Source organism: Vanessa tameamea, chromosome 19, assembly GCF_037043105.1.
Source record: "Vanessa tameamea isolate UH-Manoa-2023 chromosome 19, ilVanTame1 primary haplotype, whole genome shotgun sequence".
Lineage (NCBI taxonomy): Eukaryota > Metazoa > Arthropoda > Insecta > Lepidoptera > Nymphalidae > Vanessa > Vanessa tameamea.
This window is the reverse complement of record NC_087327.1, coordinates 8499183-8513116: the sequence shown is the minus strand read 5'-3', so window position 1 is coordinate 8513116 and position 13934 is coordinate 8499183. Positions and strand designations below refer to the sequence as shown.

The window sequence follows — 13934 nt, the reverse complement described above, 5'->3', positions numbered from 1 at the left end:
GTTTCATATCTCGTGCCTTAGAAACCGCGTTTAGCACACACTCATGTCCACCCGATATGGCTAGTCTTAACATCATATTTACGAGCATTATACGTCAGGTAGGTAGAGTGAAATGGTATATATTTCTTACAGTACCAATGTCTATGCGGTGGACACAACATACTACTATATTCCTATTCGAACAAATAAAAAATGCTTTTGCAGTTATTTTTATTTTCATGACGTTTCACTATTCAGATGACAATTAAATGCCATCACCACAGCCATAGGATCGGAATGTGGATTCTAACGAGAAGACCAAGACCGGCACCAAAAACATCAACTATATTTTACACTAATTGCCATCCATTTTTATATTACTTATAATAAAATTTATGTATCATACATGAAAAATATTGTATAGCTACTAATTATTTTTATCATCTAAATAATCTTATACCTATGTCCTGTTTATTAATATATTTTTAATGTCGACTTTATTTTTAATTGGCAAGTAACAAGTTGTGAGGATTTTTTTATATATATAATTTATTTTAATAAAGTTTTGCGATACTTCATATTAGCTATTACATAAAGACAAAAAATACCCAATATATTTAGCAGATTACGCATTTAATGGGCTTTGAAACCAAAGTATCTTCAGAGGTTTTTTACGAGCATATTATATAATTTTATTCATTTAACCTAACTCGTACAAATATAGCAGAAAGTTACGGTCGATATTAGTTGAAAAATTAAGATAATAATTACAGGAGCTATAAAATGTTGCCGTGTTTCTTACAATGGTGGATGAAAATATTACATTTAAATGAAACCCACAGTAACGTAAAATATAAATTTAAAGTTAATTTGTAATTTACACAATTATCGTACTACAACGATTTTCCACTTTCACCTCAACGTAATGCGCCTTAGCCAGTTGCACTACAGCCTGGGAAATTGAGGATTAACCCCTAGTAATTGTCTTACAGTTTACTTCTCACGGCTTATATTTTAAGATCTTCTTATTACTATTTTAATATTTCTATATTGAAACGTAGAGAATATTTCTTATGTTTATTTGTGTTTATAAATACTTTTGAAAAGTTCAAAGACGTACATTTATTTTAAAAGTGATGACGTTCTAAATTATAATATAGAAGATCGATTATTTTCCCTACACTTTCCTACACTCACGGCAAGGTCCCAACCCTCTTTCGTCGTGTACATTTTTTTGAATAATAAAATATTAATTCATTATTTTTCACATACGTTAAATGTCGTTATGGTGCAAATTAAATTACTAAAATAATTAATATCGGACTTCACCTATTAATGAGTGGGATATTATATAATTAAACTAAATTGTATCACCGTTTTCAGGGGTACATGTATTTTCTGAAGTTGCAAAATAAAAGCTATTTATAATATCGCGATAATCCTGACTACCTAAATTATTTATTGTAATTAAGAATTAATTGGCTCCTTATAAAATTGATCTCATCGTCGGAGATAAAAATATTGTCGAATATCCGATATTTATCTACAGTTTGTCAACCACGGCTTCGTGTTATGAGTTTACTACGTTCTACGTTGACACCACCGCGTGATATTTCGCACTTTCTTCGGTCTAGACACGTCAAGTATTTGCCTTTTATATTAGATATTTCGTGATGAAGTAGATTTCTTAACAATAATGTACATAATTTTTTTTCTAATCTATAAAATCCTTCACTTGACTCATACTCATATTCGGATAGCCATAATTCGTATATAAGGTAAATAGATTTAATACTTGATTACAATACCATAATATTATTGATTAATAAAAATTAACACGATTTTATTTTATTTTATGTTAATTGTCACATTTGAATCAAACCACGAAAATATAGATTAAAAAGAAAATCTACAAATATATACCTTAAAACCGCCTGTGAAATTCGCTTTGTCAATAGTACCTTAGAAACATCGTGTAAGGAAATCAAAATTTGAAACATTTTAACTAAGTATGCCAGTGAGGTAAGGCCGGAGAATAGCACGGTTCCCATGGCAGTCCTAATGAAGAGCGCAAACAACTCCACGCTCTAGCGAGCACCGGGCACCGTTGCGTCCTGCGGTGACGTCAGCCGCGTCGGTGGCGGGCCGGCACGTGGTCGTAGAGCCGGAGAAGCCGCAGGCGCATCGAAAGTGAGACCGCGAGGGGACGAGGGAACTGCGGGGCACGGTTACACGTCGGGTCGGCGAACCTCGCGCATCCAACCGATCCGCACTTGTACATGACCGTCTTATTGTTTCTATATCCGCACCACTTCATCTGCCTACAAAAGAGAATTACAAAATCTATCATGGATATTATGACTCATTACAAGTTACATAAAATTATTAATAGGATATCGTTAGTAAAAACTTTCGATTTTATGTTAAACATCGTCAAATTGTAATGAAATAAAAATGTTGACGCATTATAATCAAACGCAACTTAATTTTCCAAAAATACTGTAACCGGTATAGACTTAAGTAACAAAGCATACTAAGGTTTAAGTAAATTATTATTATTCCAAATGTTGTCTAATTCCAGTGACAATATTAGAGAAAGCTATTCATAAGTGTTTCTTGCAATTATCCAGCGGAAGTGAGCAACTGAAGCGAATATCCGTTTCTACCTGCGCAGTAATCAGTAGGAGTAACAGTCTCGTTCTCATTAATGCGTTATGACTATGTGACTTTGTTTAAAAATGCGTTTATTATTGCATTGGCCAAAATTACTTTTAAAAAAAATCTCGTACATATTACAAAATTGTTTTAGTATATCGGCGCATCCTTTCATATGGTTTGAATTTGACATAATTTCACATCTAAAAAACAAGTACAAGATCCTTACATTACGTTATGTGCTTAGACGATTTAAAAAACAGTCACACACATAAGGACGTAAATTATTTATTTTTAAATCTAATTGATATCCATTTAAAGGACAAGTTATGCCGGTCACATAATTACTACTGAATATATTTTAATTTTTATAATTTGGATGTTATAATAGCACAGTGCTTAAGAATATATAATTAAAAGTCGACGACGCCGAACTGAAGCCTCGGACGTCGTTACTTGATACAAAAAAACGGCTTGCCTTCACAACGTAGACAACCTTACACAGTCGCGTTATTTTAAACAAAATATTTAATCGTTTTGCGTATATCGAGCGCTGACCGTTCGAGTATTGTGTTATAAACACGAAGGTCACGAGTTTTGAGGCTCCACTTGCCGTTATCTATTTTATAAGACTATAAAATCGTTTACATTATCGAATCATTATATAGAACTTGATTTTAGAAAAATAAGTATATATAGTATTTTTTCATATATAATTTATAAATCGTTTTAAGGAAACTATATAGAAACTATATTGAAATACACTCCTTCGATCTTTATTTAGTTACAGATAATGAAATACACAAGTCATTCTGAATATTTTTTAACCATTACAATAGAATGCTTCATTGGTCTAGTCACTTGACTCTAGTGTCTAGCCTACAAGGTTGCCAATCCCGAGTTTTTGCTCACTAGTAATTTTTAGGAATTTTTAATACTTAAAAATACTTACTCGCATGTCTTTAAAGCACGTTAATTGGTCTTGCGCCTGAGCCTGTGCCTCAATAAGTTGCGTAGGATGCCGCCCCATAGAATTTAAAAAGAGATAACCTGTGTTTTCTGTTAGTCTTGTACATCACACTTACTTATATTCTCTAGCGCATTTTGCAAGTCTTGAGATTGGCCAGCGTGGCCAAAAGGAGGTCGGATATAAAAAAACGCGAAGATTTTTAATATTTTCTTTCTTGTTATTTTTAAAAAACCATCTGAGATCTGATGACCACAGTGGCATCCACAAAGGAATTCTGAGTATTTAATTGTAAATTGACATGGTATAATTATGGGCCGTTAATATTTAAAATTAAGCAACCATAACCCGCAGTGCTTTTAAGACACTGCGGCATAATATATTTTTCATAAGTTATGACGTTTTTTAACCTTATATTTTAAATATATATATATATATATATATATAGTTTTAAATTACCTTTTTTAATGTAAATATATAGCTTATTTTATATATTAAAACGTAAGAATGCGACTGATTCTAACATTTAATACAAACACCGAAAAAAAAGAAATAAATTTACGTTCAGCCTTACATAATCAAGCGGGGGGTCACTCGGTCTCCCAAATGTCGTTCCCGCGAAGTTGAGAACAGTCATATCCTATCGATTTGTTAAGATGGCGTACGCGGAGTGGGGGTCTGGGGGGAAAGGCGGGGGTGGCAGCCTCCCGGCGCAGCGTGCAGCTTGCACCTGCCTGGTTGCCTGTATCGCGGCCTAACCGCGACACACTAGCGACATCACATCGCTCTCCTAACTATGCGTACAAAGCTTACCACACCTCCAGACTCTAGTTTAAATAACTTACACTGCATTCACACACAAATATTCAAACCATATTGTAGAGCTGGAAAACAAACCTCCATATATTATATTTATTCGTCTTCCTATATAGTAACGAACATTCCCGAAATGTTTGATACATATGTATATTGGGAGTTCCATGACTGCACGAGAACATTTAAAATTTTGTATCTCACAAAGTTAACATAAGATTCCAATAACTTGTAAGGTTAGTTTGTCAAAATAAACGGATACTATAGTAAAATAAAAGCGAAGATCGCGACAAAAGTGAACGTGTACGCAAACTTTCTTCGAGCGGGATCTCTGGGGCCAAGCCCTTTTGGCCTCGTTCCATCCTTAGCGACCGTGAACCCAGTTGAAATCGAATATCCCAAGAAAGCTCTGTATAAGTATCGAAATTGCCCACTACGTTTATCTAATAGCTCGTACAATTTAAACGAAAGTATATTATGTATGAGCTGTGTTAATATTAAATAATGTTGGTAACCTAAAAACGAAGATAATTCTGTAAAATGTAAAAGCTAAGTCTTTCATTTAGATAGGTTATAAAATGCCATAGGCGTTATACGCCCGCCTTCGAGCGCGACCGCGACCCGATACCTACTTTGAATGTAGCTCTTAACACAAGGTCGAAAACACAATGTATATTAGACTAATATAACGAAAATGTGTGATAAAATAATTTCCAACATAAATAAAAGAAATACTTTTTGTTTTTACTATACGGTCGCTTCACGAGTAACTTGCTATGGGCTATAAGCTGACGAATGTAATGGGATTCTTAAGCTTTTTACAGCTTAAAGAGATGAAAAACTCTTTAGATTTTATATTTACTAGATTCATTCACTGAAAATTAGCAAATACAAAGATTGTCCCACATTCACGTGTTGGGTATGGTCGCGGTTACGATTTACCAGGGCGGAGTATGTCGAGCCGGCTTTCAGAGGGCGACGCGCGACGCGCCCCTCGATCGGGCTCCGTGACTGAAGCGTTCTCAAGGTCGCAGACGAAGCGAAGGAGATTTTTCTTTTTAATTGTGTTATATATGGACATATTTATGTATTAGGTTCTTGTGATTGGTCCAAAATCTTAAATCAACCTTTAAGATTTATTTTCATGACATTCATATTATAAACAGTATATGTTTATAAGATGAGGAGATCCCCGCTTACAAAAAAACACTTGTAGAAGGTATGGTTTCTAGTACTATTTCGAAAATTAGTGTGCCGAGATAAATTCAAAGACGAGTTGTGCCCTCGATCGCGAGGTCTCCTGTGACCGTTGAATTACCAAGGTCGCAGACGTAACGTACTTGAGTGGCTTATTACTTAAAGACACGAATCAAATATATTTAATCCAAATATATAATTGAATAGAAATAATAGGTATTTCAAATACTTAAAATAGTGATTCTAATGCTGTAAGAAAATTGAGTTTCGTGACACATTCATAAGTGAATTTTCGTGTGATATATTTAAATTGTATATAATACGATATACTAATGAGAACCGTATCTTCTGAAAAGTTTTCTGTCGGATATTTGATTTAGGTAGAGTCGTTCGAATTCGAATTGATGGTAGCTTTACATTTGATGATACCTGTAAAACGACAATTCACGAGTGCTTAAGAGACTACTTGAATTTACTGTATTTTAATACGATGATATGATGGGTTTCAATGTCGTTCGCGTCTATATTCAGGCTACATGTTCCCACTGCGGTGACGTTTACACCGCGTCGCGCTCCTCGACCTCGCGGTTTTTCGTGACCGGTGGTTACCAAGGGCGCAGACGAAACGAACGTGAAGTGCCACTACTCGATATTATAATTATTTTAGAATATTTCAATTACAAATCTACGGGACCGTAAAAAAAGACATTATCATATCTCTATTAAAACTAAGTCGGCCGGCCTGAACTCTGAAGTCTCTGAGACGTTAAAAATTAATGAAACAATTTTATAGTGCCCCGCACTTTTTTAAAAAACTATCTGCAACCACTCAAGGCTTATTAGGTTTATGAACAGCCAACTTAATTCGCAGATACCTACTGTATATAGTACACGCGTGATTAATGATAACTTGCAATCTAATTGTAACATGTATAGGACTTACCTAATTTGATGACAAAACTATTTTGAAATCGAAAATGTTAGCAACCTTTGAGTTAAAGTTTTTTTTGTGGTAATCATACGTCTTGTCTTTTCGTTTGTTATTTCAGAGTTGATTGAAATCAATCTAATAATGCCAAGTTAGCAATCATTGTTTCAATCTAAGCGACATGAATATCGATCTATCAATTTTTGAATAGGAATACATTGAGGTGAAATATTTCAGTGCCGAACAGAGTCCTTTGTATTAAAGGAAAGTAGTTGATTCGTCGTATATACGTAAAAAATATTTCTTTAAAATATATGAATAAATTAAACTATAATTATGTCACAAGATTTTCACAATTTTTCGATTTGATAAAATCAGATAAAATGTAGAATAAATATAATTTTGCATAAATCTAATTGTTACTAATGATTCCTTTAGTTGGTTTTGTTTTTTTCGTATTATTTAGCTCAATTATATACGAATTTAGTTAAGTTAATTTAAATTAATACACAACTAATTTACATATGATATATCTAAATTTACCTTCTACTAGTGTAATTACATTTTAAATACAAAACTTCTATGATTATTTGTATCTTATTTTCGAAATTTGCGTCATTGTGATACAGCAGTCCCCGTGATCCCGCGTTAAGGGGGTATGCGGGGAGTAAGATTCAATTAAGCATCGTATCCCTCGATTTTAGTCAGCTCCCCGAATATAGCAGTTTCTCTTCGCTTTATGGCCATTTTGATGTCGTGACCCCTTATCGCATTGTTTGGAACAGTCTTTAGTTTTCCGAATAAAGAGGGTGATTGCATCGTCGTAGATATCTTTGTTATAATTAAACTTTTCCAAATTACGTAATATTAAGTACAGCATGGGATATGTGACCATCTTGGAGCTGCAGTTTATTTGTCGCCGCACACTGCTTCGCTTGTCAATCCCTGTGTCTCTTTTATGGTCAGTGAGCGCGATCCTATGACATGGACCTTCCTAAAGAGGCACCCCTTGTCAGTTACTGTATGTTCGAATTATATAATGTTTCTTTGATAATGGGTAATATTGTTCGTAATCAGATACTTTGTCGCAGCAGTAATCTTTATCGTCATTATAAAGAATGTTTATTACTGCCTCGTTCACAAAGAGTCTGTCAGGATTCCCGTTTTTGAGTTCTCTGGAGCTACAGCTACTGTTATATAATCCGCACTCTCGCTCCGCGTTGAGACCGTCGGAAGCTGACTACGATTCATCTTGTATGTCCCAAACTCAGGTACCCCGTGTGATCCCAGTTTGTTGGATATTCTTTGTAATATATATAAATCTTCTAAAATATTAATTATAAAGAAATCAAATATATCTTATTTTATTTCTAGTTTGTTGCATTGTAATTAACGTAGACGTGTTCGCGACTAGGTGTCAATTAATGTCGCTATTATTTTCTCGGTAAACAGGATATTTTAGTCACTAATGAGTGACCATAACATCTTTATTCATGTTAAATTAAGTAAGAGTCGAAGATTGCGTTTCGTATGAGTTAACTATAGATTATGTATAAGTATGTACCTACAGGGTCAAATTAATACGCGATAAAAGTAAAAGTTAGCCGATGAAAGTAAAATTTCTAGGTCATAACGTTTTAAATTGAAACGTTTTTGATGCAAAAAACAAATAAACGGAAAATTGTTTTCACCAGTACTGAGTTTCGCGCGCTTTTATTCCTTTTAGCGATAGTTTTGTTTGTCAATTTTTTTTCGGATTTGGTATTTCGTGTAAGACTCAATACGCTTTATTATGTACTTCTAACTTTTCTTATGATTTTTTTTTTTGTATTAGTTAACCCTTCATAAATGTATGTACTACTAGGAAACTCTAATTTTTATTACTTCAACAGCTGTACTCGCAAATTCCCTTAAACGAAATACTTACGATACACACAACTTGCTTACCAAATATTTATAATGTTTGATATAATCATGTCGTCAGTAGCGCTCTCTCGGCGACAAATAATAATGGATACACCATGTACCAACGATAATGATGAACGATCAAGGTCTAATAGAAATATATTAAAATAATGTTTGTGTTACAGTGGCCCAGTCAGAAGACTCACCGGTCGCGATGAAACTCAAGAAAATATGCCTTAAGACGCCAATAGGCGAGGAACAGGCGGCACAAGCTGTTCTCGACCCTGCGATAGGTAAGTTATAAAGTATAAAATCCTTTGTCGTACAAAATTCGTTTGGACCTGGATGACGTGAAAGATATCGAATTGTTTACAAAACATTTTCAATTAAAAACTTTTTCATTTCATTTCGCTATCGATTAATGAAAGTATGTAAACCACATAATGTATTTATTCCCGCCCCTTTTGTCTTTCAATCATAGCCGCCGTTTTAGATGTAATAGAAATGAAAAAATAGTCTCAGATGTCAATAATAATTAATAATAAACCGGTAACTTATTAATATGATTGCTGTGAGTCGCCCACTATTTTTCGTGTTAATTAAATTACAGTAATTATTTTAATTATAAATAATAAAAAAACCTATCCTAACTATCGTATGTACCCGTATCTAGTATTCCACGACTTACCGAATCCTACGCAAAACTTTAATAGAAACGGCCCAACTATATTCTACAGGATTTATTAATAAAAATGGTAACAATTACTTTCAAATTTTTAAGTTAAAAATTAAAAAAAGAAAATTACGTATTTTTCTCATAGAATGTTTTAAGATTACGTGGCTCGTTGCTATGCTGTAGGAATTTACTTCGATAGATTTTAAATGTCAAAGAGTACTTTTAACTATCGATAAATCCACTTCAAATGTTACTTACGAATTGTAGATGCATACTTAATACCTATCTGAATGGCTGAATTTAATGCTTTACCATTATACGTATCTAACCCACCTCTCTAGGTGCTGGGTAGGTATAGAAGCTGGAGTGTGTCGCGACTCGCGACGGACCGAACTGTAGCTGACAGTTGATTGAATTGTGCTTTTATTTCCCATCACAGTGAACATTGAAGCTATGACGCCATCAATTTAATTGCGTCGGCCACTTCATTACTTATAAAAACGACATATGTATCACTATATTGAAATAATTATTATATACGTTTTATCGATTTCTCGTACATCGCAAAGCGGTGACCAGTAACAACATTCGATATAATTAGACGACACACATTAGTAACGAATTTACAAGCTCTATTGTTTCAATTATTCGTGAATGTGTATTGTAGAAACGGAACTTATAGTTCGTCGTATTGGGACGGTCACGTGTTCGAACGTCTGACATCGACAGGCGAACGAAAATGTCCTTGTAATAAAATTTAATTAATTTTGGCGCAAAGTAACTTAGTCGGTGCATAGGTTCGTATGCTTGTGTGCATATATTACACACAATCGTGAGCAGGTCGTTAATGGTATAACGTAGATCTGTTGTGTGGTACGCGAGAGGAATAACCTATAATTAGATGCGCGTACACCAATCCTCGGCTATGGAACTCGGAACTCGTTCACTCTATCCGCATAAATGTTTGATATTGAACAGTCTCTAAAATTTCGGTTTTTGTTTTCGTTACAAATTACACTTGAAATATTTTCAGAAATTGATTCCGCTGCGTTCTTCTGTGCTATTCAGGTATTTGTTAAAGAGTGTGTATGTGTTCAGTTATTTAACTACAGTCTAATGTTAAAACACCGATCTCTTTTTTTTTGTCTGTTTTATCTATATTTGATCGTAAAGATGTATATACACTATCAACAAAAAAAAATAAGCCGGTTAAATTATTCAATTCTAATGTCACGGTATGATTTTAGTTATGTATGACTCTACAAATATTCCCACATTTTGTAATGACTTAACATCTACTTAATAAACATCAAATTCAATGCAAATTCCATTTTTAAATAGAATTGGTTGATAAGAATTTCGAATAGTATCGATTTAATATTGTCTTTACTAGTTGAAAATTCAGTTCAAATAACGATAGTTGCGCAGGAAAACCCTTGATTTTTTAAAGTTAAACTAGTATTCGGATGACGCTCTATGAGATCAGTTTAAAGGAACGATAGGATAATTAAGAATGTATGTCTATGATAATAGGTTTTTGGGAACCTGCTCATTGAAGGGGGCGGACAGAGATTTTAGCGTCATAGATTTCGTCAGTGTCGCATGAGACTATTTTATTCATTCAAATAGATTGAAAAAAATGAAGCTCCAATGATGCGAATGATTACTTTTGAATTTACTATAAAAGATTATCTAATTTTAAAGAAAAGTCCATCGCCTATTACATTCACAATTTTCATTGAAATTCATTCTACCACTCTGATTCAATTTTGTCTATTTACATTATGACCTTATTGACATACGTCGTAATGTCTATTATTTATTTTTTGAAAATGTATCGTGTTCATGAATTCATGATGTGGCTTTGTCGCGGGTAACGGCGGTGCTCGTTATCGCTGCCCGGGTCGCGGTCTCGGCGGGCGGCGACGGCGTGTGTTTCTCCAGCGTGCGTGCCATTGCAGCTCTCCTCCACCGGCGGTAATTTGATTGGGCCCGAGCTGTCACCTATGCGCCGCAGTCGCCCGGCCGTCGCTCGCCGGCTATCGATTAGAGCCCCCCGCCCCGGGCGCCCCTCGCCACCCGCGAACCGGATCTCGTCACGCCGCCATTGTGTACCGCGACGCTTAAACGCATTCGTTTCTCCCGATGCGAAAACGACGCATTCCTTCCGCGCGCCCGTCCTCCCCGCCCCGGCGACCACGCCGCACCGCGCGGCGCCTCGCAGGACCGCACCGATCCTCTCATTACACATTTACAGTTTCACCTTTCGATGCCGATCAATGACAATCTTCATTACAGAATTACTCCTATCTAAGATCATCTTGCTATATTTCTACACAAAAACAGAAAATAAATATTTTTATAAATCCAATTTCATTATTCTGTAAAAAGGAAATAATTGCATGAGAATTAAAAAGTTAATTATATTGTTGTTGCCTTAATTAAGCGTGTAAAAGAATAACAATTTTAGATTTGATTAAATTTTATCATCTGTTATTTTTCCAAGTCTTTCAACTTTATCAACCTTAACTTGTTTATCCATAGTCTTGTTAGGGCGAAAAAAAAGTCGTCTAAGAAAAAGGTACCGAAAAAGTCGCCAGCAACCACTAGTGTGTCCACATGTTAGACTTATAAAGTTCCACGACGTCGGTAGAACCTTGTTACCACGAGCGTAATAATTTAACGATACTGAGTAAGGAAACAGTATCTAGCCTTCAAAACGAAAAAAACTTATTTTGAAACTAAAAGTTAGCGAATTATATGACTGTTCTTTTTTTAAAATCAACTTGAATAACATGGTGACTTAAAAAAAGTAAGATGTAAAATATTAAGTTACTTCTTGTTATTTTAATTAAATCGTAGTAAACTTTACCTGTGAAGTACTTTTGATATTTTATTTTATTTACATATTTCTGTAAACTTTAAAATTTGTGTATGATTGTTGCTATGTGTCCGGGATTTCTTTCAAAATTTTGAGCTTAGTTCATACTAAAGAGAAGGGGGTGTTTAGTAACTAATTTTATTATCCGTCGGTGAAGTGTCTGTACTGAAGTGCCAGCTGATAGACAAACTGGCTCAAAACCGCTTGTCTATGCTAACTCGAAATTAGGATATTTGTTTTTTTTTTTTAATGCACAAATTGTGTGTAAAAACACGTGTAGTGGACTCGTTTCGACATAACTCAATTTTAAATCTCGTAAAAATATAATCAACTAAAGTCTCATGTTAATATTGTTGTGATCGAATTGATAGATGCTACCATTATGAAGTGATTTAAAACTTTCGTATCATTATATACTAGCTGATTCCAACACATACAAGTTGCCACTCCCATTTCCCCCGTTAGAGTTATTACTTCCAAAAATCCTTTCATAGCGGATGCTTACGTTATAAAACAAAACTATGTTCCATATAGAAGAATATAATGTAGATTTTATAAATATAAGATAAACGTCCTACAAGACTATAACGGTATTAACAATAACGACAATAATTAATCGTATGTTAATACTGTTTCTATATATTTCGTTATTTTTAATCTGTTGATTAATTTTAGTAACGCCATTTATAACTAGATAAGAAATACCAATATAAATATTTTATATTAAAGATTATAAAATTTTGGCTATGCATCACGAATAAATGGAATGGATGTTCTCAGCGTGGTGGCCGATACCGGGACAATATTTAAGCTGTTTCACCCCAGGTTTTATGTTTCCAGCGAATAAATACAATAAACTTAATCTTCGTTTATAAAATCTACGCGAACGAAATCACGATGAAACATATATTGCAAATATATAACTATAATATAATGAATATTGACATATTCTACCGTATATAGGCTTTAGATAAGATAAGCAATTTACGTGACGATTTGAAAAGTAAACGTATATTATGTTATCTTGAGTTTTTTTAAGGCCAGTATTGATGATAAATATATAGAGAAATCGTGAACAATGTGTTAGCCATTCAGAAGTCTACATCGATCTATACTAATACTATAAACGCGAAAGTAACTTTGTCTGTTCGTCTGTCCGTCTGTTGCTCATTAACGGCCAAACCATTGAAAGGAATATTATGGTACGAAGCAAGCTTAAACACAATGTAGGACATTGAGGACTTTTTATGCTTAACACCTGACGACCAACCCCCTAAAACGAGACGAGCGAAGCCGCGTTCAATAACTAGTTGCTAATATAATTTTAAAACAAAAAAGTCTATTAATTTCAATATTCGTCTGGTATTATTAGTAACAATCGAATCGAATCGACTGTTACAAAAAGGTTATAATTATTTTAAATGGTGCTCGATATCGTGAATTATTACGAAAACCTAGACGCACTTGTATGGGCTACTTCTATTTGAGTAAAACGTAAGGAACCCTACTCTACCCTACAATAAGCATGACTTATGTTATTAAACTATTGTTGAGAACTCCACACCTTTTTATCTAAAAGGTTCGGTTCTGCGACCCGTAGTTTAAGGGATCTGTCCGAGATTATGATCACAGCGAACGAAAATGTTGGGTAGTATAAGTAGATGCTATGAACATTTTTAATAATTAACGTGTTCGCAGAGATTCGTCATCTTACTTTTTTTTAAAGTTAACAATAGAATCCGTAAAAAGATAGAAAAACATAAAATATAATTTGGGTATTCTTAATCCGGCTAAGATTTGAGAGTCAAATTATTTGTATAATGTTATATGTAATGTGATTGTTAATACAATAGCCGATAGTCGAGGTATTGATGGATGTCGTGAATCGTGATCTTCCAGCAGTGGTTGCGGTTAAACTCCTGCAGCATGTCCG

At 34.3% G+C, this 13934-nt stretch overlaps 1 protein-coding gene across 1 annotated transcript in view; it reads left to right on the top strand.

Annotated features, from left to right (window-relative positions):
• Positions 1-13934, top strand: part of LOC113399415 (metastasis-associated protein MTA3) — a 61052-nt gene that overhangs the window by 22557 nt on the left and 24561 nt on the right. Inside the window, exon 3 of the mRNA XM_026638546.2 lies at positions 8630-8737. Within this exon, the coding sequence (XP_026494331.1) occupies positions 8630-8737 (108 nt within the window). The remainder of the gene's footprint in view (positions 1-8629; positions 8738-13934) is intronic.